At 29.8% G+C, this 27,956-nt stretch overlaps 3 protein-coding genes across 5 annotated transcripts in view; 1 reads left to right on the top strand and 2 right to left on the bottom strand.

Moving 5' to 3' along the window:
• Positions 1–290: 290 nt before the first annotated feature.
• Positions 291–4,170, bottom strand: LOC107418554 (uncharacterized). The gene is made up of 6 exons (XM_025073537.3): positions 3,666–4,170; positions 2,968–3,102; positions 2,745–2,835; positions 2,216–2,310; positions 1,493–1,660; positions 291–835 (listed from the first exon to the last, which is right to left on the bottom strand). The coding sequence occupies exons 1-6, from the start codon at positions 4,030–4,032 to the stop codon at positions 675–677; spliced, it is 1,017 nt and encodes a 338-aa protein (XP_024929305.2). The 5' UTR covers positions 4,033–4,170; the 3' UTR covers positions 291–674.
• Positions 4,171–4,230: 60 nt separating this feature from the next.
• LOC107418553 (zinc finger protein VAR3, chloroplastic) overlaps positions 4,231–27,956 on the top strand; it is a 70,898-nt gene continuing 47,172 nt past the window's right edge. Inside the window, exons 1-7 of one of the 3 annotated variants that reach the window (XM_048473991.2) lie at positions 4,231–4,722; positions 5,175–5,292; positions 5,635–5,975; positions 7,091–7,207; positions 7,549–7,662; positions 8,017–8,115; positions 8,199–8,638. In XM_048473991.2, the coding sequence (XP_048329948.2) occupies positions 4,370–4,722; positions 5,175–5,292; positions 5,635–5,975; positions 7,091–7,207; positions 7,549–7,662; positions 8,017–8,115; positions 8,199–8,316 (1,260 nt within the window). In that variant the 5' untranslated portion in view covers positions 4,231–4,369 and the 3' untranslated portion in view covers positions 8,317–8,638. Of the gene's footprint in view, positions 4,723–5,174; positions 5,293–5,634; positions 5,976–7,090; positions 7,208–7,548; positions 7,663–8,016; positions 8,116–8,198; positions 8,639–27,956 lie in introns of those variants that run through there. The other 2 variants (XM_060814123.1, XM_060814124.1) reach the window with 2 other exon arrangements.
• LOC107418543 (Bowman-Birk type proteinase inhibitor PVI-3(2)) lies at positions 22,945–23,801 on the bottom strand. Its single transcript, XM_016027249.4, has 2 exons — positions 23,579–23,801; positions 22,945–23,349 (listed from the first exon to the last, which is right to left on the bottom strand). The coding sequence occupies exons 1-2, from the start codon at positions 23,727–23,729 to the stop codon at positions 23,090–23,092; spliced, it is 411 nt and encodes a 136-aa protein (XP_015882735.3). The 5' UTR covers positions 23,730–23,801; the 3' UTR covers positions 22,945–23,089.

Below are 27,956 nucleotides of genomic sequence, written 5' to 3'. Positions count from 1 at the left end.
GCCTTATAAATTTATCAACAAAAAAAAAAAAAAAAAGCGACGAATCATTTTTGCATATATAATCAATTGGCCAACCGCATGGCTCTATTGCTCCATGCTCACATCGAGGACTCTTTTTTTCTTAAAAAAAAGAGGCCTTCCAGCTTGCACTCAAACCGACTTTTTGGCCAATTCAGATTAACTTTTCCTAAAAGGAGTCCTTAATCCCATTAGGCAAAATAGAGTATACAATTCATATCAAGTAATTCCTGCTTAAAATACTAAAAACCATATTACAAAATAAAATAAAATACTAAAAACCAACAAAACTAAAATACTCATATTCAATATTATAAAATTACAATAACCCTGGTCAAATTCACAAGTCATAATCTGAAATTTATTTATTCCTTGTACTGCTGATTAATAGATTCACGTGTTGTATGAATAAACATTATGTTGTGAGAGAAAAAATATGATTTGGGTTTTCCAAATAATAACACTTTTAATAGCAAAATTTTGCATAGGCGCCAGTGGCATTTATCACCAATAGTAAGGGTCATCTACTGGCCAATGACTAAGAATGTTGGTTGAAAAATCTCTCCTCACTCTTCTATTGTATATAGTTTGCTCATAGAATCTGCAAACTCAAAATGAAGCAGAGAGTCCATCTATAAAAGCACAACAAAATGCAGTCATGCCTTTATCCTTGCAGACTCTCCCACAGCATTCTCCATTCTCCTATACCATTCCCCAATTCGTGTGTTCTCCACCATGTCTCTACCAGACTTCAGATAACGGATCGGTCTTAGAACCCCATAGACAGCAAGATCAGCTAGATTAGGCTTGGAGCCCCCTGAAACAAGAACATATACAACATGAAATTGGTTCCAAACAAAATAGAATAATAAGATCTACCCAGACATGTCTTTATGATTTCTAGAGATGCAGAACAGTATAGCTAGCTTACATTCATTTGATGGGGCAAAGTTACATGCACATACCAAAACTTGAGTAAGTCACTATCCATGCGTCTCACCCTAACTTATAATTTTGTTTTAAGGTAAAGAACATTAGCCAATGTTGATGTGTAATAATTTTCAAACACTAAAGCTAGTTTTTTGTTTCAGATATTGATAAAAACTGTTGTTACTTGCAAAAATTTGAAGCTTTCTTCAATTTAGCATAGTCTAAGGAATTCCTTTGACTTTGGTTACAGATCCTATGCATTTGATAGACTGGCGGATGAGAATATTCCAACCCAACCTTTCAGTATCTTGAGATGGACCGGCAGATAAATTAATAGAAATATTGTTGCTTTTATGAGGGAAAATTAGATTGAAGTACCATCTTTCAATTTAGAGTGAGAGCCTTGTTCCCATCACCAAGTTCATGTTTCTAAGTATGCACATCCATGAAATGAATCCATGGTCACTAATTAATTGAATAATTCCATAGATGCACAAGTATATAAGATATAATAGGTGCATATTGTACACTTAAGAGTGCGTACCAAGAAACTCTCGCCCATTCAGAGCATCCACCCATGTTTCTGCTGATTCATACAGGGCAGCACGTTCATCAGTAATGTTATATTTCTTTTTCAGCTTCTTGGACACAAAGTACATGGCTGCGGCCCCTGCATACTTCACTGTAAGTTTTTCAGTGAAGCTAAAGTTACCTGCATTTACAGAGGACTATGTGAGAATTAAAATAATAAAGAATGTCAATAGTAATATAGTTTAAGCCAGTTATACAACATAATGAAAGATGCAAAAGTATTTTCTTTTTTCTTCTAGAAGTGGATAAATTCTATATGAAAGGCAACTTCCAACAATCAAGCTATAATTTCCTCAACATTTATTGAAACTACATGGTTATATTAAAGTGTTTAAAAGGGATATTTGGTGCTTTGCTAAACCTTCATGTATCCACTTAATATATATATATATATATATATAGATGGCGTTGTTTAAATTTAATAGATTGTAAGGATAAATAAGATTACACTATTCAAATCCTTAAGTCCTAATAGGATTCGAACTCCAAAAACAGAAACTATCAAAAGGTACAGGAATACATCTTATACATAGAAATTGTAAAATTATGCCAAATGAATTTCAAGGTGTCAAGACTAGCAAAAAGAAAATTTTACAGCCAATTAACTAGATTAAGAAAAAAATTTGTCAAGTTACATCCTAAAAGTTAGTAACGACATAAAGTCAGTAGATCTTACCATTGCTCGTGATATAGTCAAATGATTCAAGGGCCTCTGATGTATTTCGGTAAATGTTTGGTGATAACACATGCACCAAATGATTATCAACCCACCTATAAAATAAAACCACCTGACCAGTCAGAATTAATAGTAACCTAATACCAAAATAAAAGTAGATCATTACTGTACTAGCAATCCTACATTAAATAATAGCTCAACGTATGCTGTTCTTATAGAAGCTAAGAAAGCATACCATGTATTTATGGCAGAAAAATAGTAACTGGAAAACATTTCTACTCCTCTAAGTTAATAATTATTAAATTTCAGCTGTTGTATTGACTATCCTCATACAATAAAAGTCCAACATCAAGCTCTAAAAAAAGTAGAAAATCTAATCTTGAAAATTTGCAGCAAAAGTCATGCTCCTAGCAAAGCCCAAAATACACAGACTTCATCTAAATCTACTCCACGTGTACTGTTTCTTTAGAAACAGAGATACATGGTCCTAACATGAATATCATAAGTAAAAAGAGTCGAAACAGCATACTTGCGCCACTTTGTCTCTTCATCATCATCCTCTGACGAAGACTTAGCTACTTTCTTGGAATGAATTTTGGCATCCAACTGATCAATTATAGCTGCACATAGACACACCCTCAATTTTAATTAACACACGTAAATTAAATAGAACAAACAAAAATCTACATACTTCTTGCTAATAGTAGAAGATATTATCTGAACAATTTGTTAACAGTCACAAGGCAAAGAACCTGATGAGTCAACCAGCTGTTCACCATCAACCATCAGTATTGGGACCTTCTTATAATCAGACCACTTGATCTCTTTCTTACTTAATGGGTTGACCTCCACAACTTTGTAGGGTACATCATAGTAGTCCAAAAATGCTGAGATACAAACAAAATATCAAGAACTTGGCAGATTATATAGAACATAATGTAAAATAGAAGCTGCCCAGAGAGTAATCAAAAATCACAAAATAATTCAAACAACATTCAAAAACTTTCGAATTATTTAATTTGAAGCTAAATTTATAGATTTAAGATATCCAAAAATTGACTGAATACTAAAATCCACTCAAAACATTGTCGACTTCCTGTCAACGAATGCTAATACTCTTGTCTGTTCAATTCAACAATTAAAATGCCACCTAAAAGTAAAATCTTTCCTCTTTTTTTTTTTTTTTTTTTTTTTTTTCTTTTTTTTTAATTATTATTATTTTATTTCCAATCATCTAATCTGCAGTTTTGTTGGGAAAAAAAAAAAAAAAAAGCAGAACAAAAAAGGGGTAGAATTGAAGAAAAAGAGCAGGGCGCGAAATTTTCCTCCATTTGAATCAATTAAAAATGTGGTTTATAGGCTTACATTTCTCAATTCTACGTAAATTCTAAACAAAACCAAATAGAAACCTCAAGAATTTACCAGAAAAATAAGAATATTAGAGGATTACCTTTCACTTTGTTGCAAAAAGGGCAAGCTTCGTACTGATAAAGAATGACATCCTTGGGGACGAGCTCAGGCGGAGGTGGTTCCTTAGCGTGGACTTCCTGAGAGAGTGTCGCAGAAACGGCAGCGACCGAGATCAGAGCTCCAGCGACACCAACAGACGAATTCCGACCAGACCCAGTAAAGGAACCGAAGATAGGACGCCGCCTGCGAGCATGGGAAAATCCCTCTCCGGCGCCACTTCCGTACAACGCCACCTGAAGAAGGCGGCTGTGAACGGCGGGCGTGGAAGTGGCTCCACCTTGAGCGGTGGCGAGGGTTCGTGAGAGGATTGCGGACGAAGAGGACGCGAGAATGGCGACTCTTCTCATGGCGATCGCTCGCTCTCTCTCTCTCTCTCTCTAAACTCTTCGTTTGGTCGTTGAGAAAAAATGAAAGCTTTTTTGCTTGTTCAGATTTTTCTCGAGGGTTTAAGTCGGTTTTTACCGAATCATGAATAGGTTGGTCGAAGGGGTTTAGGGGTGAAGGGTATTTTAGTCATTTGATTACAAATACCCGTTGCCAAACAGTCGCTTACAAATATCCCCCACAAAACCCTGCCTTTCCATTTTCACATAAACCCCTTCTTCTTCTTCTTCTTCATATGGGTTCCATGTCCGCAGAACAAAGAAAAGATTAGAATTTGGGATAGTGGGTAATCAGGTCACCATGTCAGCTACTTCGAGGTTTTTACATTTTGGAACCGCACTGGTTCGCTTCCCAAGAGCTTTATCTCCAGCCCCTGCGGTTCTCTTTGCCAATTCCTTCACTTTGTCTCAAAAGTCCCTAAGGTTCCCTAGGTACTGTTCCTCCGCCGCGGTCGACACCATCACCGCCGATAGTAGTGCAGTGGTCTCGCACCATCCTTGGCCTGAATGGGTCGCTTTCGTTGACCGGTTGAAGAGCAAAGGTTACTTTAATGGAAGCTCTTGTTTAGAGGAGACTGAGAATGTTTATAAGGATATGAACCTCTTGAAAGATGCTTGTATGGGCTTTGCTCGTGATCGTTACGATATTTTCAAGTAAAGTTTTTTTCCATTTGATTGTTTGTTTATATATATATATATATATATATTCATTCTTAATTGTATTGCCTGTTTGGTTGGCTAGAAAATGTGGGATTTATTGTCAAACATTTGTTTGCATACTTTCTTTTTCGCAATTTTCTGGAAAATGGGAAAACCAAGGGAAGAAAAAGGACAGTAAAGGTGAAAAATAGAAATTTGTGGTCATGGAAAACCGTTATTCATTAGTGTAGCATTCATGCTATAACAAGTATACGGCAATCTGAGGTTTGTCTTTGAAAAGGTTGAGGCTTTAATGCTATATATGCTTAGCGTAGAGATAAAGTAGTGATATGTCTTATAGAGGCAATTGGGTTACTCCTACTTTGTCTGTCATTTTAGCAGTGGCTTTTACGTTTCTGTGGTTCACATGGTTTATATCTTATATTTGTCCTCGTTTACATTTGTAGATCCTTGTCCGCCGAAGATATTGAGAAGGTTGTGGGAAGTGGATGTCCTAATCTTTTAAGAAAAGCTGTTAATTCAGCAAAAAGATTGAGAGCGCATGTCAGGCTGGATGAAGGGGATGTATGTAATTTCACTTTTTTATAACAACTTGTTTATTCTGTGAGCTCGTTTAATGTGGATATGCATCAAATCTATTGACAAAAAGACACACAGGCGTTAAAGAAGCACATACTTGCTCTTCAAAACATGAAGTTTGAGTATGCTTATCTTATTCTACTTATCAAAAAGAAAATGAAAAAGAAGTATATGCTTATCTTATTCTACTTATCAAAAAGAAAATGAAAAAGAAGTATATGTTTATCTTCTTAGATTTTGTTTAGTTTTAGATATTTGAGAAGGAGTTTCATGAAGTTCCTCGTAACTCTTTTTTAACTCCTTTTCTGAATCGGTGCTCAACGTCAGGTGTGCAGTGCTTGCAATCTGCGAGGTTCTTGTGATAGAGCATATGTGATTCTAAAGGATTTTGAAGCAAATGCCCGTACAGTGGATATCGTTCGTATATTGTTGATCTATGCACTAGATCCTCTAGTTGTTTCAGGAGAAGCAAAACCTCTTGGTAAAGAGCTTGTTGAATCCTCTGCCAGAAAACTGCTCTCTGAGTTGCTTGAACTCAGTGAAACATCTATTGATCCGGGACTTCCCAAACCTGCTGACAAAGTTTCAAAAAATACTGAACGATCTTTCTCTTTGATGGATGCTGAACCATCTGTTGAAATGAAAAGAGGGGATTGGATGTGTCCAAAGTAAGTCATATGAAGTAACATTGTAGATTTCTTACTCTAACACAGGCTTATAATTTCTGTCCATTTAAGACGAGTCTCTGCATTATTATTATTATTATTACTATTATTTATTTCAGGTCTTTTAGAGATGGTTTTATACTAGAAAAACATGAGTATGGATATATATATATATATATATGTATATATATATTTTAATTATGGATGTGGATAGGGAGATGGGAGGGGAAAAATGATTATTTGGTAAATTGGGATGTGGTTTGATATGCGAGGGTAAAAAAGATGCCTTGTCCTGGAAATTTGTTGGTTAGAAATTCGGAGTTCGGTTGGTGGTTATGGTGATTCGCCAAGATTTCATGTTGAATAAAATCTTTTGTGGTATAACGTCGAAAGCTTGGTTGATATTCTAGTTGGTTTCCCTTGTTAACAAATTTCAATGGTATTTTGTCTCAATTCTTAAAGTTGTTCGTGGGTAATGGGTAAATTTTTGTTTTTGGGGGGATATTTGAAGAGATTTTCTTTCTCATCATATTTTCTCAGCTTTATTCTATGTCTTGACGTCCTAATACTTAATTTTGTTCCCCTCTTCCCTTTCTATATGTTAAAGTTCTCTTTCTTCTGATATTTTAATAATAGAAAAGCTGTTGAGTTGTCCTTTCTCTTATCCATTCTAGATAGTATGCATTTGATGTTTTTTCTCTTTTGTATTGCAATATAGGGGCTTGATAATTCTTTTTTCAAGAGTTTTATTTTAATAAATCTTGTTATAGCATTTTCTTTATCCATTCTTAATGATAATTGTTTTTTCAAGAGTTTTATTTTAATAAATCTTGTTATAGCATTTTCTTTATCCATTCTTAATGTTTACTCCTTTTAGTATGTTTGCTCCATCTACATTCTAGGGTTCTGTTATAATCTATTTCCTAGACATGGATTCTGAATTTTCTTGCAGACTTGAAACCTGAACTGCCTTTCCTCCATTTTTTCTCCTCTCTCCTTCCTTTTGCTCCTACCTCCTTTCTTTTCTCATCCATTCACCTTAGTGATCTTCTATCAATTAATATTCAGTTCACGTTGTTTCAAAGTCCAGGAACTGATGCCCTTTGATTTTCTTGCAGATGCAACTTTTTGAACTTCTCAAAAAATTTACGATGCCTAAAATGCAATGAAGATGGCCCTAAAAGAGTTGGTCCGTATGAGGTTGAAATGAAGAAAGGAGATTGGAACTGTCCTGAGTAAGTCTCTTATTCTCATATCTGTTTACTTTTGAAGTATTTTAACCTTAAAGCTATTTTATGATATTATTTCTCATTTCGAGGTGGAGTAAATATTGACATTGTGGTTCATCAATCAATGAATTTAATTATCTTTTGCCATCAAACATGCTTTATTTGATGGGATTGAGAGGCTTTATTGTTATTGACCTCTGCATCATTATTTTGGTTAGTTCTAATTTTACAGTGTGGATTTGATAGTCAAATTTCAACATAGCATGTTCTAGTGTATGGATACAAGGGCAAGTTCATTCACGTGCATCTTTGCTCTACTGGCTGACGCCCCTCTGATTTTGTTGCAGATGCAATTTCATGAACTTCTCTAGAAATATACGCTGCCTAAAGTGTAAAGCAGAGGGGCCAAAGAAGGTCAGTGTAGATTTTGAAATGAAGAAAGGAGATTGGAACTGTCCAAAGTAAGTTTGTTTTTCTCTTTTCTCCTGCCAGTCAACACAATTTAGTTACATTATTATTCAAAGTGATAAATTTTTTTCCCCACCACACTGAGTTTTAACAAAATTGACCACCTAACATTCAAATACATAGCCTAGATAGAAAATGCATGGTTCAATCATTTGATTTCAAAATTAAGATTAATGAATACAAAAGGTTAACCACCATAGGATTCCAAATTCAAGATAAAAAATAATTGAGGCTTACCATGCCAGTGAGTTTGTGGAAAATATATCAACTTGGTTGGGAATCTTATTTCCATTCTGCTCTCTCTTAGCAAGCTGGTTTGTTTCATCACTCATGGTTTCCATCTGCAGGTGTGAGTTTATGAATTTTGCCAGCAACAGGAAGTGTCTACGTTGTCGAGAGCCACGACCCAAGAGACAGCTTAATCCTGGAGAGTGGGAATGTCCTTCGTAAGTCTCTCTCTAGTACGATTGAGATTAAATTTCATAGGTTTGACGAAACATCATAATAACTTCTTAAGTGCCTATTGTAGATGCGATTTCTTGAACTATAGAAGGAACAAGGTCTGCTTGAAGTGCAATTGCAATCGCCCTGAAGAAGAAGCAACTAATGAGTATGAGGATGATCAGTTATGGAGGCGGCCTCATTAGTATATGGTTCAAACAGACTGACCATATCGATTTGATATCTACTCTCCATGATTCTTTTCCATCTGTCATATGTCAGGATGACACCGCCATACAAAAAGGAGAGAGCAGTTCATAGGTGAACCCATTAGAGGGGTTTGTGAGTTTTGGTCATGGTGGTGCTTTTCTCAGAGCTTCAGCCTTACAGCATAAGAAAGGAGTGAAGAATACTTAAAGAAATTTTTGGTTAGCTTGCATTATCTTGCTGCGTATGTTACAATTTCTGAAAAAGTATGTTTTATTCTCTTACTAATGAATATATTTTGTAAGCTGGGTATTACATTTACGCCGTCTCATTCTTTGCACACTGCATTGTTGTTCAAGTTTTACATCCTTATATAATATGTGAAAGAAAATCCTTGAGAAATAAAGACTATCAACAGAAACCAAAACGCAGAGGATTCAGAGTTCATGCCTGTGGATTCTTTATTAGAATGATCTGACAGCTACTCTATCTTTGCAAAATCTACAATAAAGAGGTTTATTTATTTATCCTTTATTCCTTTTCAATGAAGTTGCTAGACACTGGAAAATGAACAGGGACCATAATACTAGCAAATCTCATTAGATTATGAATTCTAAAGTAGCCGGGAGTGAACCTCTTGCACAGGATAAATATCTGAAACCTCCTTTTCTTTAATGATCGTAGCAAAATTTAGGCACTGTTTGTTCACGAATGGTCCAACTTGTGAGGATTCACTGTTGAACTAGCTCCACCAATACATTACTTCCACATGGCATTATGGAATCCACATACTCCAACATGACAATGTTTATGGGAACAGCTTCATGGTTGGACTGATATAAATAATTGTTTTATGATCAACGCCCACGTTATATTATGGTGGGCGTTTGTCTGCTTCCAAGATGTGCATGGAGCCTTTAGTGCTTGTAGGCATCTAGATGCGGAATATTGTACATATATTTAATATATTATATATATATATTTTTTCTTTATTTTTTTTTTCTAATATCAATTTTAGTTGGGAGATTAATTTGCAAAAGATTAGGATAGACACTATTACACTATTGATGGCAACTAAATGTCATCTCCGTGACAAATTGCACAAATCCATTCCAATATCCTTCGTCTTTGCCCTCTGCAAAAATCTCAAACCCACAATGCAGCAAAAGCTTCTGTGGCATCCACGGAAGAAGCTTGACGACCTTAATCTGGAGCAACAATCCCACCGCTTTTTTTAAAAAAGAATCTTTATATTTTTCACTCAAGCATTTCTTAAACTAGACTGCTAAGATGTGTATATGATTTTGAACTGGGTGTTAAATCTGTTATTCCCTTCCTTCCCATTAGGCATTTCAGTATAATCCTCAAAACCAGTGAATGAGGCAAAAGCAAGCACAACATGGCATTTACAAAGAAAATATAAGTAGTAGGTTTAGTGTTCGATGATCAGTAAGTAGTTGATGTGAACAACAAGAGTTGGGGATTTAAGTTTTGGATTTGCGTTTAGGGTAGCAGAAATTAGTAATTTCAGCACGTCTACATTGTGGGATAGCACTGCTGTGTTTGTAAATGCAATCTTCACAGGACTTGTTTCGTTCAAGACTGTGGAAGACATCACGGCATCTGCAGGTTTGCTAAGTAAGCAGAAGCAGTTGTTGCAGCATTGCTCATCTGTCTCTTGTGTTAATTCACTACCAAAAACAAATAAACGCTGGTATCCAATTAATTATAATTAAGAAGCAGGGATGGTGAATGATTTATATACGTTTTAAATAACGATAAATAAGATTTATTATGCTATACCCGATTGAAGAGAATCCTGGTTGTTGGAAGTCGGTAGCTCAAATAAATCCACAGCTTCAGATTTTGCAGACACAGCTGCTAGCAGAAGAGTTACAATACAAGACCATAGCTTTCTACAAATCTACATATATATTATATACATATATACCCCTCTTGTATTCTTTTCTCTTTTCCTTTCAAAGTTGTGGTGTGCATAAGAATTGAGTTAGCTAAGGGATACATATATATGTATATATATATATATATATATATATATATGGTTATAGTTCTCTAATGTTTGGATACAGGGGCAAGTTTATTCAGATGCGGGCATCTGATTTTGTTGCACATGCAATTTCCGACAACTTTTCTAGAACTATATGCTGCCTAAAAGGTCAGTATGTATAGATTTTGAAACGAAGAAATTAAGGAGATTGGAACTGCCCAATTTTTTTTAATTTTTCTTCTTTCTCTTTTCTCGTGTCAGTTGATATAATTCAATCAGTTCTAAATTTTATACGTTATTATTCAAAATTGGATTGAAGTCATTGTTGAGATGTATGATGATAGCAAAACGTATGCAATTATGATAAAATGGTGCTGATGTACAAATTTCTCATCCAGTAGCTATCAATTTTTTTTTCCTCATATTGTCATCGTAATAGACATTCCCATGTATTGAAATTCGATTCTGCAAAGACTTATATATGCCATCACTATATTTGCCTCAAATTTCGTTTCCTTAAATAATTATTAAGCCTAAAATGCATTTATTTGTTTACAACTTCCCATATTCTAAAGAACTTGGTGCAATGTAAAGACCACAACTACATGTTAACCCAGAAACAAACAAACAAAAAAAAAAAAAAAAAAAAAAAAAAAAAAAAAACAACTTTAGCCCATCATATGACCACCCAACTATTCATATACGAATTTAATGTAGATGGTTGCACACAATTTTATTTGATTAGAAAGTTCAATGTTGAACCTTTTGAACTATTTTGATACTATTTGGATTGGTTATCCATATAATATGTAATGTTTTTCATATAATAATAATTATGTAATTTTTTAATGTAATATATTATATTACATATAAAATATAATATGTAATGTTTTTTCTTTCCTGCAAAATCTATGGCTGCCTGAAGGTAGTGGAGAGAGGATAATAGGCTTATAGTCTCAGCTTGTATTGTGATGCACAACTCCCCAGTATTAAAGAGAAAGAATGAGATGATTTACAGGTTTCTAATTTGTTTACCTTCTGTGGAGTTTCTTCACCCTCTTCTCTTCACTGTCACTTCCATCTTCGTCTTCAATTCCATCATCATTTTTGGCAATAAGTCCATAGGAGCACTCTGCTTCAGATATGAAGTAAATACCCCAAAAATATCATCCCATTCGAATCTTGGTTTTGTATTATCTATTAGAATAGCAGAAATAGAGAGGAGAAAGTATCAAATATTCAAATTCCAAGTGAATTTCAACGTATACTCAATTAAGCTTTATACAAACCAATTCTCTCCAAGGATCAATGAAATTCATCACCGGATTACCCTTCTTAGAGCACGACATAGAGAAAGAGAAAGAGAGACATAGAGAGAGAGAGAGAGCAAGTTAGTTTGAAATTTTCTTTCCTCACCAAGCAGAGAAAAATTGCTAAGAACATACAATAAGAATAAGAACAAAAAATTTTACAATCGAAGCAAGATTTCCCTCATTCTCTGCAAATGTCCATTACAATTGTTTTTTTATCTATTTTTTTTATCTTCCTTCTCATCATCACCCAAAGGCAACAATGAACATATTAAATCATACAACAAAATATATATAAAAAAAAAACATAATTTGTTATTCAAGAAAACTGAAGAAGAACCTGAACCTCTAGGGGATGTGGCAGGTAAAAGTGCAACAGGCGGTGTAGTACAAGAAATTTTAAAGAAAATGGGAGGGGGTGGTGTCCATGGCCTCCTCAAGTCTAAGTCCATCCCTATTAACAACTAATGTGACAAATGTTATGATATTGTTTTATTAGTTTATACTGAACTTTACTATTAGAATTTAAAATAAATAAAAATTGTTAATTTGATTCTCAAATCTCAATTAAAAGAAAAAAAAGAGATATATAACTTAATTTAACATTTCAGATGAATAAATTCTTGTGTATTAAAATGCAAGCAAGTAATCATGTTTGCATCCATATAATCTTCGATCAAGTGAACAATTTAATGACCAAAAAAAAAAAAAAAAAGAGGGTGTTGATAATGAGACAACCGTGCGGTTAAAAATAGGTGATTGATGGGCCCTAAATTATTGGATCTGTTGAAAAATAGCCCATATTTGTTGGACAATTAAATAGAATTAAGCCCAAGACGTCTCTCCCGATGTAGACCACATCATGACTACGACAAGCCGGGGAATAAACATTATACTGTTGCTCCATGACCATGACAATGAGTATTATTTTTTGAGTAATTATGTAAATTATAACCTTTTTTTTTTTTTTTTTTATATGTGAAGTATAACTTTAATTGCAGATAAAGATGTCAATAAAATTTTAGTTCATTAATTACTGTCTTTGGCTTTTCTTCCCCATCTCTAAATATAATCACTCCTATTAGATAATTCTAGACTTATGTAATGCGTTAGAAAACATGTTGCCTAATGTTTTTTTGAAAAAAAAAAAAAAAATTGTCATTGGACTCCTTGATAAGAAGATTATTGTATATACATGTACAAACTATAATAGCAAAATTATATGTATGTATGTATGTATTATCCTTTCTAATCCAAGTTTCAACCAAAAAATCTCTTACTTTCTTATAATAAACTTTTTCTTCGGAGATTGAAATAAATCTTTTGAATTTATTTTCTTATGTTGGTTGATATACTTGTTCTTAAACTGCTTATAACGTATACACTATTTTTGTTCCAAAAACAAATATATACTACTTAATCGTAAATTTACGATCCCTTTAAAACATCCTCAAATGACAATGACCATTTGTAATAATTCCATTTATGTAGCCATTATCTGGCTGTTTTTATTATGTGTTCTTTGCAGTGTCTAGGGAGCTTAGGAGTGTGTTAAGCCAATGCATACAAATAGACAGACCTGGCTCATCCTTTTATGTTGAGGCCGGTGCAAGTCTTTCTATGATTAAAGAGTCTTGGTGGTGGTTGAGGCTGGCTTATTCAGGCTGTCGTCATCTTAGAGCAACGAGTCAGAATAATGCTCACCACCTCTTCTATAGTTTTCTTGTTCACATATGAAAGTTTTTATTTTCCGATTCAATACATGATGTTCAAATCCTCTCCTTCCCAATTTATCATAAAAAATTAAAAAAAACAAACAAAAAAATTGTAAACTATGTTCTTGCCCAAAAAAAAAAAAAATAGTGCATGGCTTGTAACAAATTAATTAGAGGAAAAACGTTAGCTTTTTTTGAAGACTTATTAAATGGTACATGAACAACTCAATAATATGGTATTTTTATATGCTAATTTTCTCGGAAAAATCCGATTAGTAAACACAATAATAATCCAAGAATAAACACACCCATCATTTCATATAAACTTAACTCTTTTCATAAATATTAAATAGTACAAGCCACGGCTTACACACTTTATTTAATTATAACTTATAATTAAAAAGCCCCAGCGCCAGCCGTTGAAGCGAATGCAAGCACAGCATGGCATGTACATATAACAATATCTATATATATATATATATATATATATATTTATTTCCTTTATTTATTTATTTTTTTCTTAATTTTAAGATTAGGTGTGCAAAAGAATTGCGTAGTTAGGGGCATATATGGTGTTCTATTTTTTTTTTCTTTTTTTTCCTTTTTTCCTGAAATAGTGCATATGGTGATTAGAGAGAATGAAAGGAGATAAGGTCGTGCGTGGCAAGCTACCATGAGGGTCAACGAATAAAACAAACGGCAAAACAATTCATTGAATGAGGAAAAAAACAAACTGGGTGTCTAAATTGAATCCAAAATATGTTTTTGTTTGTTTTTGGTTTGGTTTTATGTTTGACTTTTGTCTCTGTGAAGTGACACCTAAGTAATTTTTACAATATCTATAATTTTACAACTTTATAAAAATAATGTAATTCGAATGGGGCTTTGTTGTATATTATATATGGGAATAAATTTACCCAAGAAAAACTAATAGACAGGTACAAAGAATAAGGGGTATTTAGCCAAATGCCCTTTTTTCTATAGGCCCGATGAAATATATTTTTTCCATTCAAATAATTTTTATTTTATCCATCGATTTTTTAATATATCTAAGTTACCTTTATTTTTTAATATATCTAAGTTACCCTTATTTAATATAAAACCAAGTAAAATTCATTTTCTTTTCTGGTAAAACACCAGCTCCACTTTGGTTCTTCAAATCGTTGTTAGCATTTCTTTCTTTAACGAAGCTTTCAAGCTTCTCAACTTGCCATTGAAGCGTTCGAAGGCAGCCTTTATAACAGGATCTTCATCCCAAATAGCCTTTGACTGATCGCCAAGGTACTTTTCATCTTGGAAATGGTTCGACAAAATATCCAAAACTGCCATCACTCTTGTCGCTTGGTTCTGAGAAGGGAAGCACTGTAGAAGCACCCCTTCAAGTCTCTTCAAGAACTTTTTCCCCTGTATCAAGCTTTTTTTATTTTTTTTTCCCAAATAATCCAACTAAAAAAAATACACAGATAACTAAAGTGCGGGATGCTTTTTACAGAGAAAGAACAAAGCTAAAAGAAGAAAGCAGACGTTTTTTTTTGTTTTCAATGGGAAATTATCTGTGGAAAGAAGGAAGAAAAAGTACAGGAAATTAGGACAAAATATGTGTAGAATTATCCGGTGTGGGTCTTTCGAAGGGAAAAGAAAAAAGAAAAAAGAGGACATTCAAATCATTTTAAATTTTTTTAAAAACAAAATAGATAAAAAAAGATAAATTAAAAAAATATGAGAATGTATGGATATATTTTATTAAACCCTCCAAGAGAGGGGTAATGTGCAGAATAAGATATAGCTGGCCACAGTATCCCAAATGCACATTTGAATGAAAAGTAATATTGGTGGGAGAAAATCATAGTACGATTGACAATTTCCAGAGGATCCTAGCACGAATTTTTTCCAATATAAAATATAACAAAAATCCTCAATATTATAACATAGAATCCTCATCAAATATATATATATATATATATATATTTTTGTTTGACGGATTAGATGTCCCAGGCATTCTATATCTTTAGTAGATTTGAATTCAGTATAAAAAATATAAATAAAATTATTTTTATCAATTAAATTATCACATTCATCTATCAAATATATATATATATATATATTTTCACAATAAAAAGAATTAACTTAAAGCACAAAAAGTTTTTATGCATCATGCAGTATGCTTTTCAAATATTTTATTTTATGTGGCAAATTAAAAAATATGGTTTAGAAAATGATATATATATATATAATTTTTTTATAATTAAAATCGTTCAAATAAAATTACGTGTTCAAATAAAATTACGTGCGGATTCGTAAAAAACAAAAATTATATAAAAAAAAATATCAAATTTTCACTTAAGATAAAAACAAATACTACACAAAAAAATATATATATATTAATTTTTTTTAAAACATCGGCTTTGGTTAGATTTTATGTCGAATTTACTTTTAACGCACGTTTAACTTTATTAGGACGGTTTTAATCGTAAAATCTTATATATATATTATTCCAACAAGTAGTCCAAAAATACCATGATGAACAAAAATCTAAAAGCTGAGGACACGTAATTGGCACGTTTTCCATCCATCATTTTCTTTGGATGTCTTGTACCGAATAAAGGCGATGGACCCCTGCATTTATTTAGCGAATATTATAATATTTCCATCGTACGTTCCCTACCATTATTATTATTATTATTATTATTTTTTATCATCCCTATCATCATTCTTAAGCATGTCTTACTCCTTTTTTTTTTTTTTTTTTGGCTGAAATTAAGCATGTCTTTCTCATGATCAATATTATGCTATTTTCTCAGCCAAAAAAATAAAAAATAGAGTATTTCCATATAATTTTTTAAAAATATTTTTTAGTCATAAAACATTCATCTTTTGTTCTTTTATTTTTTTCGCTTGTAAAATTTTGTAGTCATAAACATTTATGTTTAGTCATAAAACATTTAAATTTTTTCAACAATATTATAGTTTTTCTTTATAATTTTTTTACTGTACCAAATATTATGTATGTCTAAAATAAATTTTTCTTTATGTTAATAATATATATGTCTAAAATAATAAGATATTATGTAAGACGTGCCCAATTGAAGAGATTCCATATTGTTGGAAGTGAGAAAACCCATAGAAATCCAAAGCATTTGCAGTTAGACACAACCTTCATAACCATAGCTTTCTTCATAGCCATATCTCGTTCTATTTTATGTTCTATCATGCCTTTTCTCAATTTATTCTAAGAATTGGTGTGCAAAACAAATGTGCAGTCAGAGGGCAGAAAACTGAAAAGAGATAAGGTGGTGCCTAGCAAGCTACCACATGAGTGTCAACAAATAAAACAAATGGTAAAACAATTAATAATTAAATGGGGACAAAAAAATCTGGATGCCCTTAAAATTGAAGCCAATATATAAATATATATTTGGTTTGGCTTTTTGCTTTTGTTTTTTGGTTTATGTGAAGCGCCACCTAAGTACTCCATTCGTTCTTTTCTTTTTTCTTTTTTTTTTTTCTTTTCCTTTTCCTTTTTTCAAGAAAGAAATTACTCCATTCAATTAATATTCATAATTTTAAGCCAATCATAATAATAATAATAATAATAATAATGCAGAACAACATCTGGTGGGGCCAGAGCATCCCAAATGCATGCACCTGTGAATGAAAGATATTGGTGGAAGAAAAACGTAGTGCGACCACCAACGACATTTTGGAGGATCCTAGTACGAATTTTCTCCATATAAAATATATATATAAAAAATCCCCCTTCAGTGGAACGTGAAAAACTCATCAAATATATATAAACGTTTTCCAAAAAAATTAAAGAAAAGTTATCTCGTCAAGTATTACAGCTTTTTTTTTTTTTTCCTAATAACAATTTATAACTTTTTATGCAATTTTTTTTTTTTTATTGAAAAGAGAAGCATTTTGGAGCACTTTTGCATCATTAATATCTGTTTTGAAAATTAAAATAAAAAATATTGCAATTATGCTTTTTAGATAACTTATTTGTCTATTTTGAAAATAGAAGTAATAAAATACTGCAGGTATGTTTTTCAATCAACTTATTTATGTGGCAAATGAAACAATATGGTATGAAAAATAGAAGAAAATAGCATAATTTAATGAACAAAAATCTAAAGGCGGAGAATATTTCACTTCAACTATAAAACAAAAACAAAAAACAAAATACAGGAAATAAATTTAAAAATAAAAAAAGAAAAGAAAAACACACACACACACACACAAACAAACAAAGAAAAAGGGCAACGCTGAGAATACATAATCAGCACGTTTTTTAATCCATCATTTTCTTACGAGGGTAGATGGGGCCCAAGTTATAGGGATGAGCAAAATTTAATCTAATCCGTTCAATTCATCCAATCCAATTTATTTTTAACGGTTTGGATTGAATTTTTATATCAATTGAATTGGATTGGATTCAAAATATTATAAATTGTATGGATTGGATTGGTTATGGATTGAAAATATAAATTCAATCAAATCTAATCCAAATAATATATTATATAACTAAAAAATTATATATTTTTTTTATTTTTTTCATTTTAATATATTTTTTTTCCTCTTTATATATTAATTTTTAATTTTTTTTCCATTTTTATATATTGATTTTTAATATATATATATATATATATATATATATATATATTTTTTACATTCCTATATTCCAAATCCCAAATCGAATTGTAAATTATAACTTTAAACTAAACATTTACCTCTATTGCCGCCCACTATCAGTCCATCACCATCACCATCATCATAATATATATATATATATTTTTATATCCCCATCATATATATATATGTAGATCATCATATATATATATATATATATCTACATATATTGTATCCAATTGTTACTTATATATATATATATATATTTAAATATAATTTATTACTAATTTTATTATTTTGATATTTGTGGAGCTTACATAATTAACTAAAATTAGTAAACCTATCAACGTTGATTGATTTATGATTTATCAAACTTTTAAGGTTAAAAAAAAAAGAAGGAATTATGCATTCATTTTTGAGTTGATGAATTTTGATGAATATATTATTTTATATTATTTATTCTAACAATTTTAATTTAATTTTATAGGAGTGAAATAATGATATTAATGTTTGCTACTTAATAAGTACATGATGTGTATCATTTGCTATATTTTTTTTATTTTCCATTATAGATTACGTTGTATTATTGTAATTGTATTTTATATTTGGATAATTATAATTTATTATTTATATTTTATATGTAGAAAATTTTTTATTTGTATTATATATTTATAAATTAGTAAATTTCAAATCAATCAACCAATCCAAACCAAATTAATTATAAATAATTTAATTTAATTTAAATTTTAAATTAAAAAAATTGATATATAAATCGAACCAACCCAACCCATTTATACGTATCGAATGTTTTGGCGTAATAGTGTCGATGGACCCACATTCACGTGAAGAATAATATAGTAGCCGCCCACAATCATGTCGTACGTCCACTATCATATTCATGATTAAGCTGTTTTCTCAGCCAAAAAAAAATGTGAATATATTATTACTCTTCTCTCTCTCTCTCTCTCTCTCTCTCTCTCTCTCTCTCTCTCTCTCTCTCTCTCTCTCTCTCTCTCTCTCTCTCTCTCTCTCTCTCTCTCTATATATATATATATATGTATATATATAACTTTTTACTTTTTTAGTCATAAAACCAATATTTTTATTTGTTTGCAATTGTCATGATTAGGAATGGATATAAATGGATCCGAATCGTTCAAACCGATATAACCAAATTGGTTTGCTTTGATTTAGCTTGAGTTTTTCCTCATGATCAATACAGTTTAGATTGAACAACTTTTAATTTAAATCAAACTTAATTGAATCGATTAATATTGATTGTTATATCAACAATATTAAAATTATTATAATGTTTATTTAATTAATTTATTAAATAATATAGTAAATATATAATGATATTTAATTTATTGTTTTATTTTAATTCAAGTAGATTATATAAATAAATAAAATAATAATATTTTAGCATATATTATTTAAAAAATAAATTTAATAAATATTTTATATACTTAGTATTATTGTTTTTATATATGTGATTTTTAAATATTTTTATTATAATTAATTATATTTTTAATACATTTTTATTAATTAATAATATTAAATTCAAATTATTAAAAATAAAAAACATTTTAAAAAAATTTAAAGATATTTATAAAAAAATTAAAAAAAAAAACAAAATAATACAGTGTTGGATCAAAGCCCAAAAAAAATAAAGCCTAATTAATAATAGTTGATTCAGTTTAGTTTGGTTTTTGGTTTCTCCCTTAAAGTTCAATTTGATTTGGATTTACAGGAAAAAAAAAAAAAAGGAAAAACCAATTGAACTTAATCAACATCCATCCCTAGTTGTAAAACGTTTTAAGAGAAATATATATTTCATTTACTCATTTAATTTTTTTTTTTCCTTGAGTTGGTGTAATTACACGAGCGTGCCTAATTTTGGCAGATACCATCAAGATATTCTTCCCAAATCAATATATAATGGATGGTAATTTTTTTGTTTTTTTTGGATAATTTATAACAATTGTCCTACTTTTAATGTTTGGAATGCATGATCTTATATTGTAAATGTGAAGGGTATATCAACTTAATCAACCTGATGGTAAAACAATTTTATTTAGCTGAAAAAAACAATCAATTAACATAGATGCACAATCATAGACATATTAAAAACATCTTAAATAATTATGTAGATTGTTATTTATTTATTTATTTTTACTGCAATAGAAATATAGATAGTTATTTAAAAAAGAAAAAAAGAAAAAAAACACACATACATAAATAAAACTGTTTAAGAATACATAAATCAAACCGTTTAAGGACTCTGTCAAATTGATGGGAAAAAAGAGTAAAACAAACACTAAGGATGACCATCTACTTTTAGGGGTTTGATAGACAATGTGAATGAATGAAAAACTAAAAATAATTTTTATCAAGAATATAACAATCAGTTTCAAGAATATAATATCTTCTAAAAATTAAAAAATAGATAGATACATAAATATTAGACAAAACTATTGAAATCTTATTATTGACTTAGACATTTATGCTATATAAACAGAAAATCCTTTCAATTTCCATGCCAATCTACATTTGCATTCACTGGTAGACCCACATGGGCAATCATTTTTTTTTTCCACTTTAGATATGTAAATTTTATTTAATTTAAATTTTTATCTTTTAAAATCAAGCGGTGTTCTCTTAAAACATTTTCAATGGTTCTGCTGTTTATATGCACAAAATTTTATTTATTTATTTCTTCTAATTTCTTTTAAGGAAAAAAAAAATAGTATCATAACACGTATATGCACAAAATATTGATGACACCATCCATTTTATTTTTTATTGGCTATATATTAGTTGCTTTTGAATTATGTTCTCTTACTTTACCTCCAGGTTTTCTACACTCTTCATATTATCCGTTTCATTCAATTTATTATTAGTATGTTTTAGTAAGTGTTTTTGACTTAGTTCCTATCAACCCAATATCACTCGCTTATATATATTACTATTTATGAAGCATAGGCATTCATGTAGTTACAATTTATGAAGGGTATTCTATTTTGAAACACTTATGTCTAATTTGACTTTGTAAATCTATACTAAATGTTGGCTTTGCTTTTGCAAAAGCTCATTGCTACTAAACTTGGTGCTCAAAAAATATCCGGTATTATAGTTTTTGACAATAGAGGGAAAAATCATATGATCCTTTGCCAAATATAGAGATTTCTTATGTATTTATGTATCCTAAGCATTTAAATATCTATTAATTAGTGTTGTGTTGTTTTAAGTAGTATATTATAAGTAACTTATACTAACTAAGCTACTAATCTTGTTCAGGTTTTTGTGGATGTAGAGTAATTTTTAGACGGTGTGGTTGGATTGGCTCGCGATGCGAACTTAGCTTCCTTATTTTGGTTGCTAAAGAAATTTGTTCATCATAATAATTTATTTTATATTTTAGGTATTGAATTTATTCATTAGTTTTTTTTTTTGTCTTATATATTTCATTAACGATAAATTTCAATAATATATGATTTTAACATTATTTGTGGGTCAATGGGATAGAAATTTATATGGAATAAGAAATCGAAGAGAAGCAAGAATGGGTAGATTTAACGACACTTGTAATATTTATCTTATATTGAGAATGTTGAAGATGGATTACTAAAAAAATCCCCCCTACTTGTTTGATACATTAGCTTTTTATGTTTGTATTGTAATTTTTACTTTAAATTGTTATAAAATTTACTTTAAAGGTAAAATTCAATTATTGTAACACAATTATAAGATTTAGCCAACATGGAATGAGTTATATATATATATATATATATATATATATATATATATTTAAAAACGAAAAGAGATAGCATGACAATCAAGAACTGTACGTCATAGTTCCAAGTTGAGATGATAGTTTTTAAGCAAAACTGTCATCTAATGTAACTCAAAATTTGATATTTGAACTAGTGCATATGACAAATTTTAAAAAATTATCATCTAAAAGCAAATTTAAATGACATTTAAAAAATATCATTTAAAATTGAAACTCAATCTTCCATAAGATGAAAAAAAATATATATATTACTTATAACTTTAGATGATTGTTTTAAACTCTCATCTATGATTGCTCTTTACAATTGTATAATTAATTTTTTTATTATTATTATTATTATTATTGTTTCATATTGACAAAGCATATCGTATATGTTATTCTGTGTAAAGTTGGATAGCACCCTAATGTTATCAATAGAATCCAAAAGCTAAGCTGCAATTTTCAAATTTGAATATCTTTATCTATATACCTAATACATTAGTGTGTGTATATATATATATATATATATTCTGACTTAGGTAAGTGTACTCTATTTTTCAAGTTAGGAATAAATAGATTTGATTATCTACAAACCGTTAAATTACATTTTATACTAAACCTATTACATTAAATATATATAATCCAACAGTTCTAAATGATTGAATCTATTTATTCTCAATTTTAAAAAATAGATTTATCCTTTCCTAACCACCATTATGTATATATTTTTATTCTTTTACTACTATATAAGATTATTTTATAAGCCGGGGGTATTATATTTACATTATCTCAACATTTTCACATCGCATTATTGTTCAGGTTTTTCATTTTCACATAAGAATATGAAAGAAAATTCATGAAACAAAAGACTACCAACAAAGATATAGCATAGCTCATGAACACGACAACGTTGCGAGAATAGGAAAATAAATAAGAAACACAACACCAGCAAATGTCATTAGAATATGAATTCTCTTTTAGTATTTTTAGTTCAATAGTATTATTACTATTTATTTATATATTTTAAATTTGGGCTTTCCCTATGTTGCTATGTCTCTGACATGATAGATTGGTATAAAGCAATAATGCAGACTAATAATTATAGAAGACATGATAGAAGCTTTTATTCATTTCCACTAATCCCAACAAGGATTGAATGGTGCATTGATCCCAGACATAATTCATCAGGAAAAATATTTCAAAACAAAGCTAATTTTATTTCCAACACAAACATTTTTATTTAGAGAAGACTTGGATTACATATTATTTAAAAGCCTCAACATATATATCAGCCATTGAGGCAGTTGGCCAAGCCTATATTGTACTTAACACGGTGGCGATTTAGTTGGTAACAACTTTATTCTTAAGAACACTATAAGCTGCAGCATCAGAGGAGCATGGTGGACTGCAAGAGTCTGTAACATCAAGACACCTGTATCGTGGGGGATATAGGTAGGTGATGCAAACGTCACAGCCATCGCATTCTTTTGCATCGGTGAAGACGTCTGCGCATGTGCACTGTGGAGGATCGCTTTTAGTGCAATAGCAATTATCACAGCACGCTAGCTTATTTCCTTTACTCTTCCCATGCACCACTCTCACTACAACATGGAAAACCCAAAAAGAAAAAAAAAAGAAAAAAAAAAAAAAGAAGAAGAAAAGATCAAAGATGTTGGTTACTTTTTGTATCTACAACATGAAAATTAATGATGACTTTTGTTAAATCTTTCAGTATTCCTTTCGAAAGTTTTAAATTTAGTAAAATTGAATGTACGACAAACTGTTTATCGAATATGTAAAACTAGTGAAAAATGGAGTATTAATATGTACCAAAGTTATTAGAGACATGGTGTTTGGCACTTAGTAGGTCAAAGAGATCCAAGACATGAGCATCGGGTCTAGCAGAAACTGTTGCAGACAGGGGTAGTAGAAGAACAGCTAGCACTGCCACCGTCATGACAACAGCCTTCTTGGATGCCATGAATAATTCTCTCTGCTCTGGTATTTTAGCTTTCTTTGGAAGATTGTTTGGGTGATGCAGAAGATGTGGTAAGTTTGGGAATATTTATACACACATATAAGGAGAGAGCCAAGAGATTAGTTGATGACAAGTATGAGGCTGGAGCCCAGCCACCTCCAAAAATAATAGAATTAATTACATAATTGTTAGAAAATATTGTACTTTAAAGCTTATAATTATCTTTTTATCTAAACTTAGGTAAACTATATATTTTCCATTTTATTTATACGTATAATCTACCATATAACGATTATAAAAAAGTAAAAATTTTCTTTTCCTTATCTTTCTATATTTTTTTAAAAATTTTTTTGCTTTTATTTTAAAAAATAATATAACTAAAAAAATTCAATTCTAAATGATTTTAAAAATTTAAAACAATAAAAAATATTATTTTGGTTTATATTATATTATATATATATATATAAATATTTTTTTTTTACCATAAATCGATATGTGATTAAAAGAAAATTATATATACTTTTTTACTAATACAAAATAAAAATACATGTTTTTCTTTGAATGTTGTATATTAAAATTTTTTGTGGTGAACTTTTTTATTTTTATTATCATCATCATTATTATTATTATTATTATTATTATTATTATTATTATTATTATTATTTTTACGAAAATGCGTTAGACACAAAGTCAAGATCCTTGCTTTCTGCCCTTGATACTAATAGTGGCGATGGACCCCAAATTCACGTGCAGAATAAAAACAAATACTTCCTTGTCCAACCATCAGATCCTACGTCTCTACATCGATACAAAAGAAATAATGCAGAATAGTTTTCAGTGGGTCCAGATAGATCCCAATGCACACGTTTTTTTTTTTTTTTTTTTTTTTGGGGTAAATAGCCCAAATGCATACGTATTAATGAAAACTATTGGTAGGACTGGGAGAAATGTACTACGAATTTTTTCCATATAAATATATATATATATATATGTATCGGATGACTCTAGAATAAGGACTTAATATATTATATAATATATGATACCATAAGGAACAAAAATCTAAAGGACGTAATTGGCACGTTTTCCATCCATCATTTTCTTGCGAGGATACGTGGGATCAAGTTGGATGTCTTGTAGTTCATAAAGGCGATGGACCCCACATTCACGTGGAGAATAGTATAATATTTCCAACAATCACATCGTACGTTCCCCATCATCAATTTTTTTTCTTCGATTTTTATCATCCCTATGATCATTGTTAGGCATGTCTTACACGTGATCAATATTAAGCTATTTTCTCAGCCAAAATATATATATATATATATATTATTAATATAATAGGCTATTTCTATATAATTTTTTTATAAAAAAAAAATTTTAGCCATAAAACATTTATCTTTTGTTTTTGTTTTTTTTCTTTTTTAAAACTTTTAGTCTTAAACATTTATCTTTATTCATAAAACATTTAATTTGTTTCCAACAACAATATTATAGTCTTTATTATATGACAAGTGCATATACATATATATATATATATATATATTTTTTTTTATAATATATATGTCTAAAACAATAAGATATTATGTACCATGTGCCCAGTTGAAGAGATTACATATCGTTGGAAGTGAGAAACCCTTAGAAATCCAAAGCATTTGCAGATACAACTGCTAACAGACGTGCGACCAATGTAACCTTCATAACCACAGCTTTCTTCATAGCCGAATCTCTTTCTATTTTTATATTCTATCGTCCCTTTTCTTAATTAATTCTAAGAAATGGTGTGCAAAACAAATGCGTAGTCAGAGGGCATATATGGAGACGAGAGGGAGTGAAAACTGAAAAGAGATAAGGTCGTGCCTGGCAAGCTACCACATGAGTGTCAACAATTAAAACAAATGGTAGAACAATTAATAATTAAATGAGGACAAAAAAATCTGGATGCCTTTAAAACTGAAGCCAAAATATGATTTTGGTTTGGCTTTTGCTTTTGTTTTTAGTTTTTAGTTTTAGTTTTAGGCTTTTTTTTTTTGGTTTATGTGAAGCACTACCATAGTACTCCATTCGTTTTTTTTTTTTTTTTTTTCCTTTTTGCAAGAAATAAATTACTCCATTCAATTAATATTCATAATTTTAAGCCAATATAATAATAATAATAATAATGAACAACAACATATGGTGAGGCGAGAGCATCCCAATGCAAGTGCCCGTGAATGAAAGATATTGGTGGGAGAAAAACATAGCGCGGCTACCAATAAAATTTTGGAGGATCCTAGTACGAATTTTCTCCATATAAAAGTGTATATATATATATATATATATCCCTTCAGTGGAACATGAAAAACTCATCAAATATATATAAACATTTTCCAAAAAGATTAAAGAAAAATAATCTCGTCAAGTATTGTATTGTAGACATTCTTTTCTTTCTTTTCTTTTTTTCCAATAACAATTTGTAACTTTTTTATGCAATTTTTTTTGATTGAAAAGAGATGCATTTTGGAGTATTTTTGCATCATTAATATCTGTTTTGAAAATAAGAATAAAAAAGATAATTCACGTATGCCTTTTAGATAACTTATTTGTCTATTTTGAAAATAAAAGAAATAAAATACTGCAAGTATGTTTTTCAAATAACATATTTTATGTGGCAAATGAAACAATATGGTTTAAAAAATGGAAAAAAAAATGTGTGAATTTTTGTGTATATATATATATTAGGATTATTATTAAATTATGTTGTGATAAATAATTATTTATCTAGAATAATTAGATATATATACTGCTGAATATACTTAGCCTAACAATATTAAAATTTTATATTAGTTATGATATATTTCCAAATGTATGTATACATATATATATATATATATATATCTTTACAAGTGTAAATAAATACAACATTTCACATTTATATTACTTCTCTGTCTTCTTTTATGATGACAGAGCATCCATTGTTTTATTTTAATATAGAATATATTATCCCAACAAGTAGTTCTAAAATACAATATAATTTAATGAACAAAAATCTAAAGTCTGAGAATACTCCACTTCAAATTAAAACAAACCCAAAAAAAAAAAAAAAGAAAAAAAAAAAGACCACACTGAGAAAACAAACAAATAAAAAAGGACCACGCTAAGTTGGAGTTTTTTAAGTAATAATTCGATGGACCCCACATTCACGTGAAGAAGACTATGTTACTTTCCCACAATCACGTGGTAAGTCTCCTATCATCATTCTTAAGCATGTCTTTCACATGTAATCGATATTAAGCTATTTTCTCAGAAAAAAAATAAAAATAAAAGGTGAATATATTATTACCGGGATATTTGAATATATTATTACCAGGATATTTCCATATATATATATATATATTTGAATTTTTTTATTCATAAAATCAATATTTTTTTATGTTTGTGATTGTCCTAATTTGGAATGGATATAAATGGATCCGGATCGTTTAAACCAACCTAACCAAATTGGTTTGCTTTGGTTTAGCTTGAGTTTTTACTTATGATCAGTATGGTTTAGTTTGAACAACTTTTAATTTAAATCAAATTCAATTGAATTGACTAATATTGATTTTTATATCAATAATAATATTTATTAAATTTATTTCAAATGATATAATAGATAATATCTATTTGGATTGGGTTTAGACCCGCGTGGGAGCTCAATGGTTAGCACACTACAGCCCGATCAATGGATGTTTGAGTCTTGGGGAAGAAGGAATGCTTGTGGGCATAGCAAAAAAACATCTATTTGGTTTTTTGTTTTAATTCATTCATCCATTTAAATTTTTATTTTTATATATTTAAATTATATAAATATATCAACCGATAATATTTAACCCGTATTATTTAGTAAATAAATTTTGATAAATATTTTGATATCTTTAGCATTACTGTTCTTATATATATAATTTTTAAATTTTTTTATCATAATTAATTATATTTTAATACATTTTTATTAATTACTCAATTTTAAATACTATTAATATTAAATTTAAATTATTAAAAATAAAAATATTTTTAAAAAAATTAAAGATATTTAAAAATTTTAAAAACAACAAAATAATACAGTGTTGGATCAAATCCCAAACCAAATCAAACCAAATTAATAATGGTGGATTCAGTTTGGTTTGGTTTTTAGTTTCTTCTTAAAGTTCAATTTGATTTGGATTTACAGGAAAAAAAAAATGTAAAAACCAATTGAAATTAATCAACATCTAC

This window comes from Ziziphus jujuba, chromosome 2 (genome assembly GCF_031755915.1).
Source record: "Ziziphus jujuba cultivar Dongzao chromosome 2, ASM3175591v1".
Classification (NCBI taxonomy): Eukaryota; Viridiplantae; Streptophyta; class Magnoliopsida; order Rosales; family Rhamnaceae; genus Ziziphus; species Ziziphus jujuba.
This window is presented reverse-complemented; position numbering and strand designations above follow the sequence as displayed.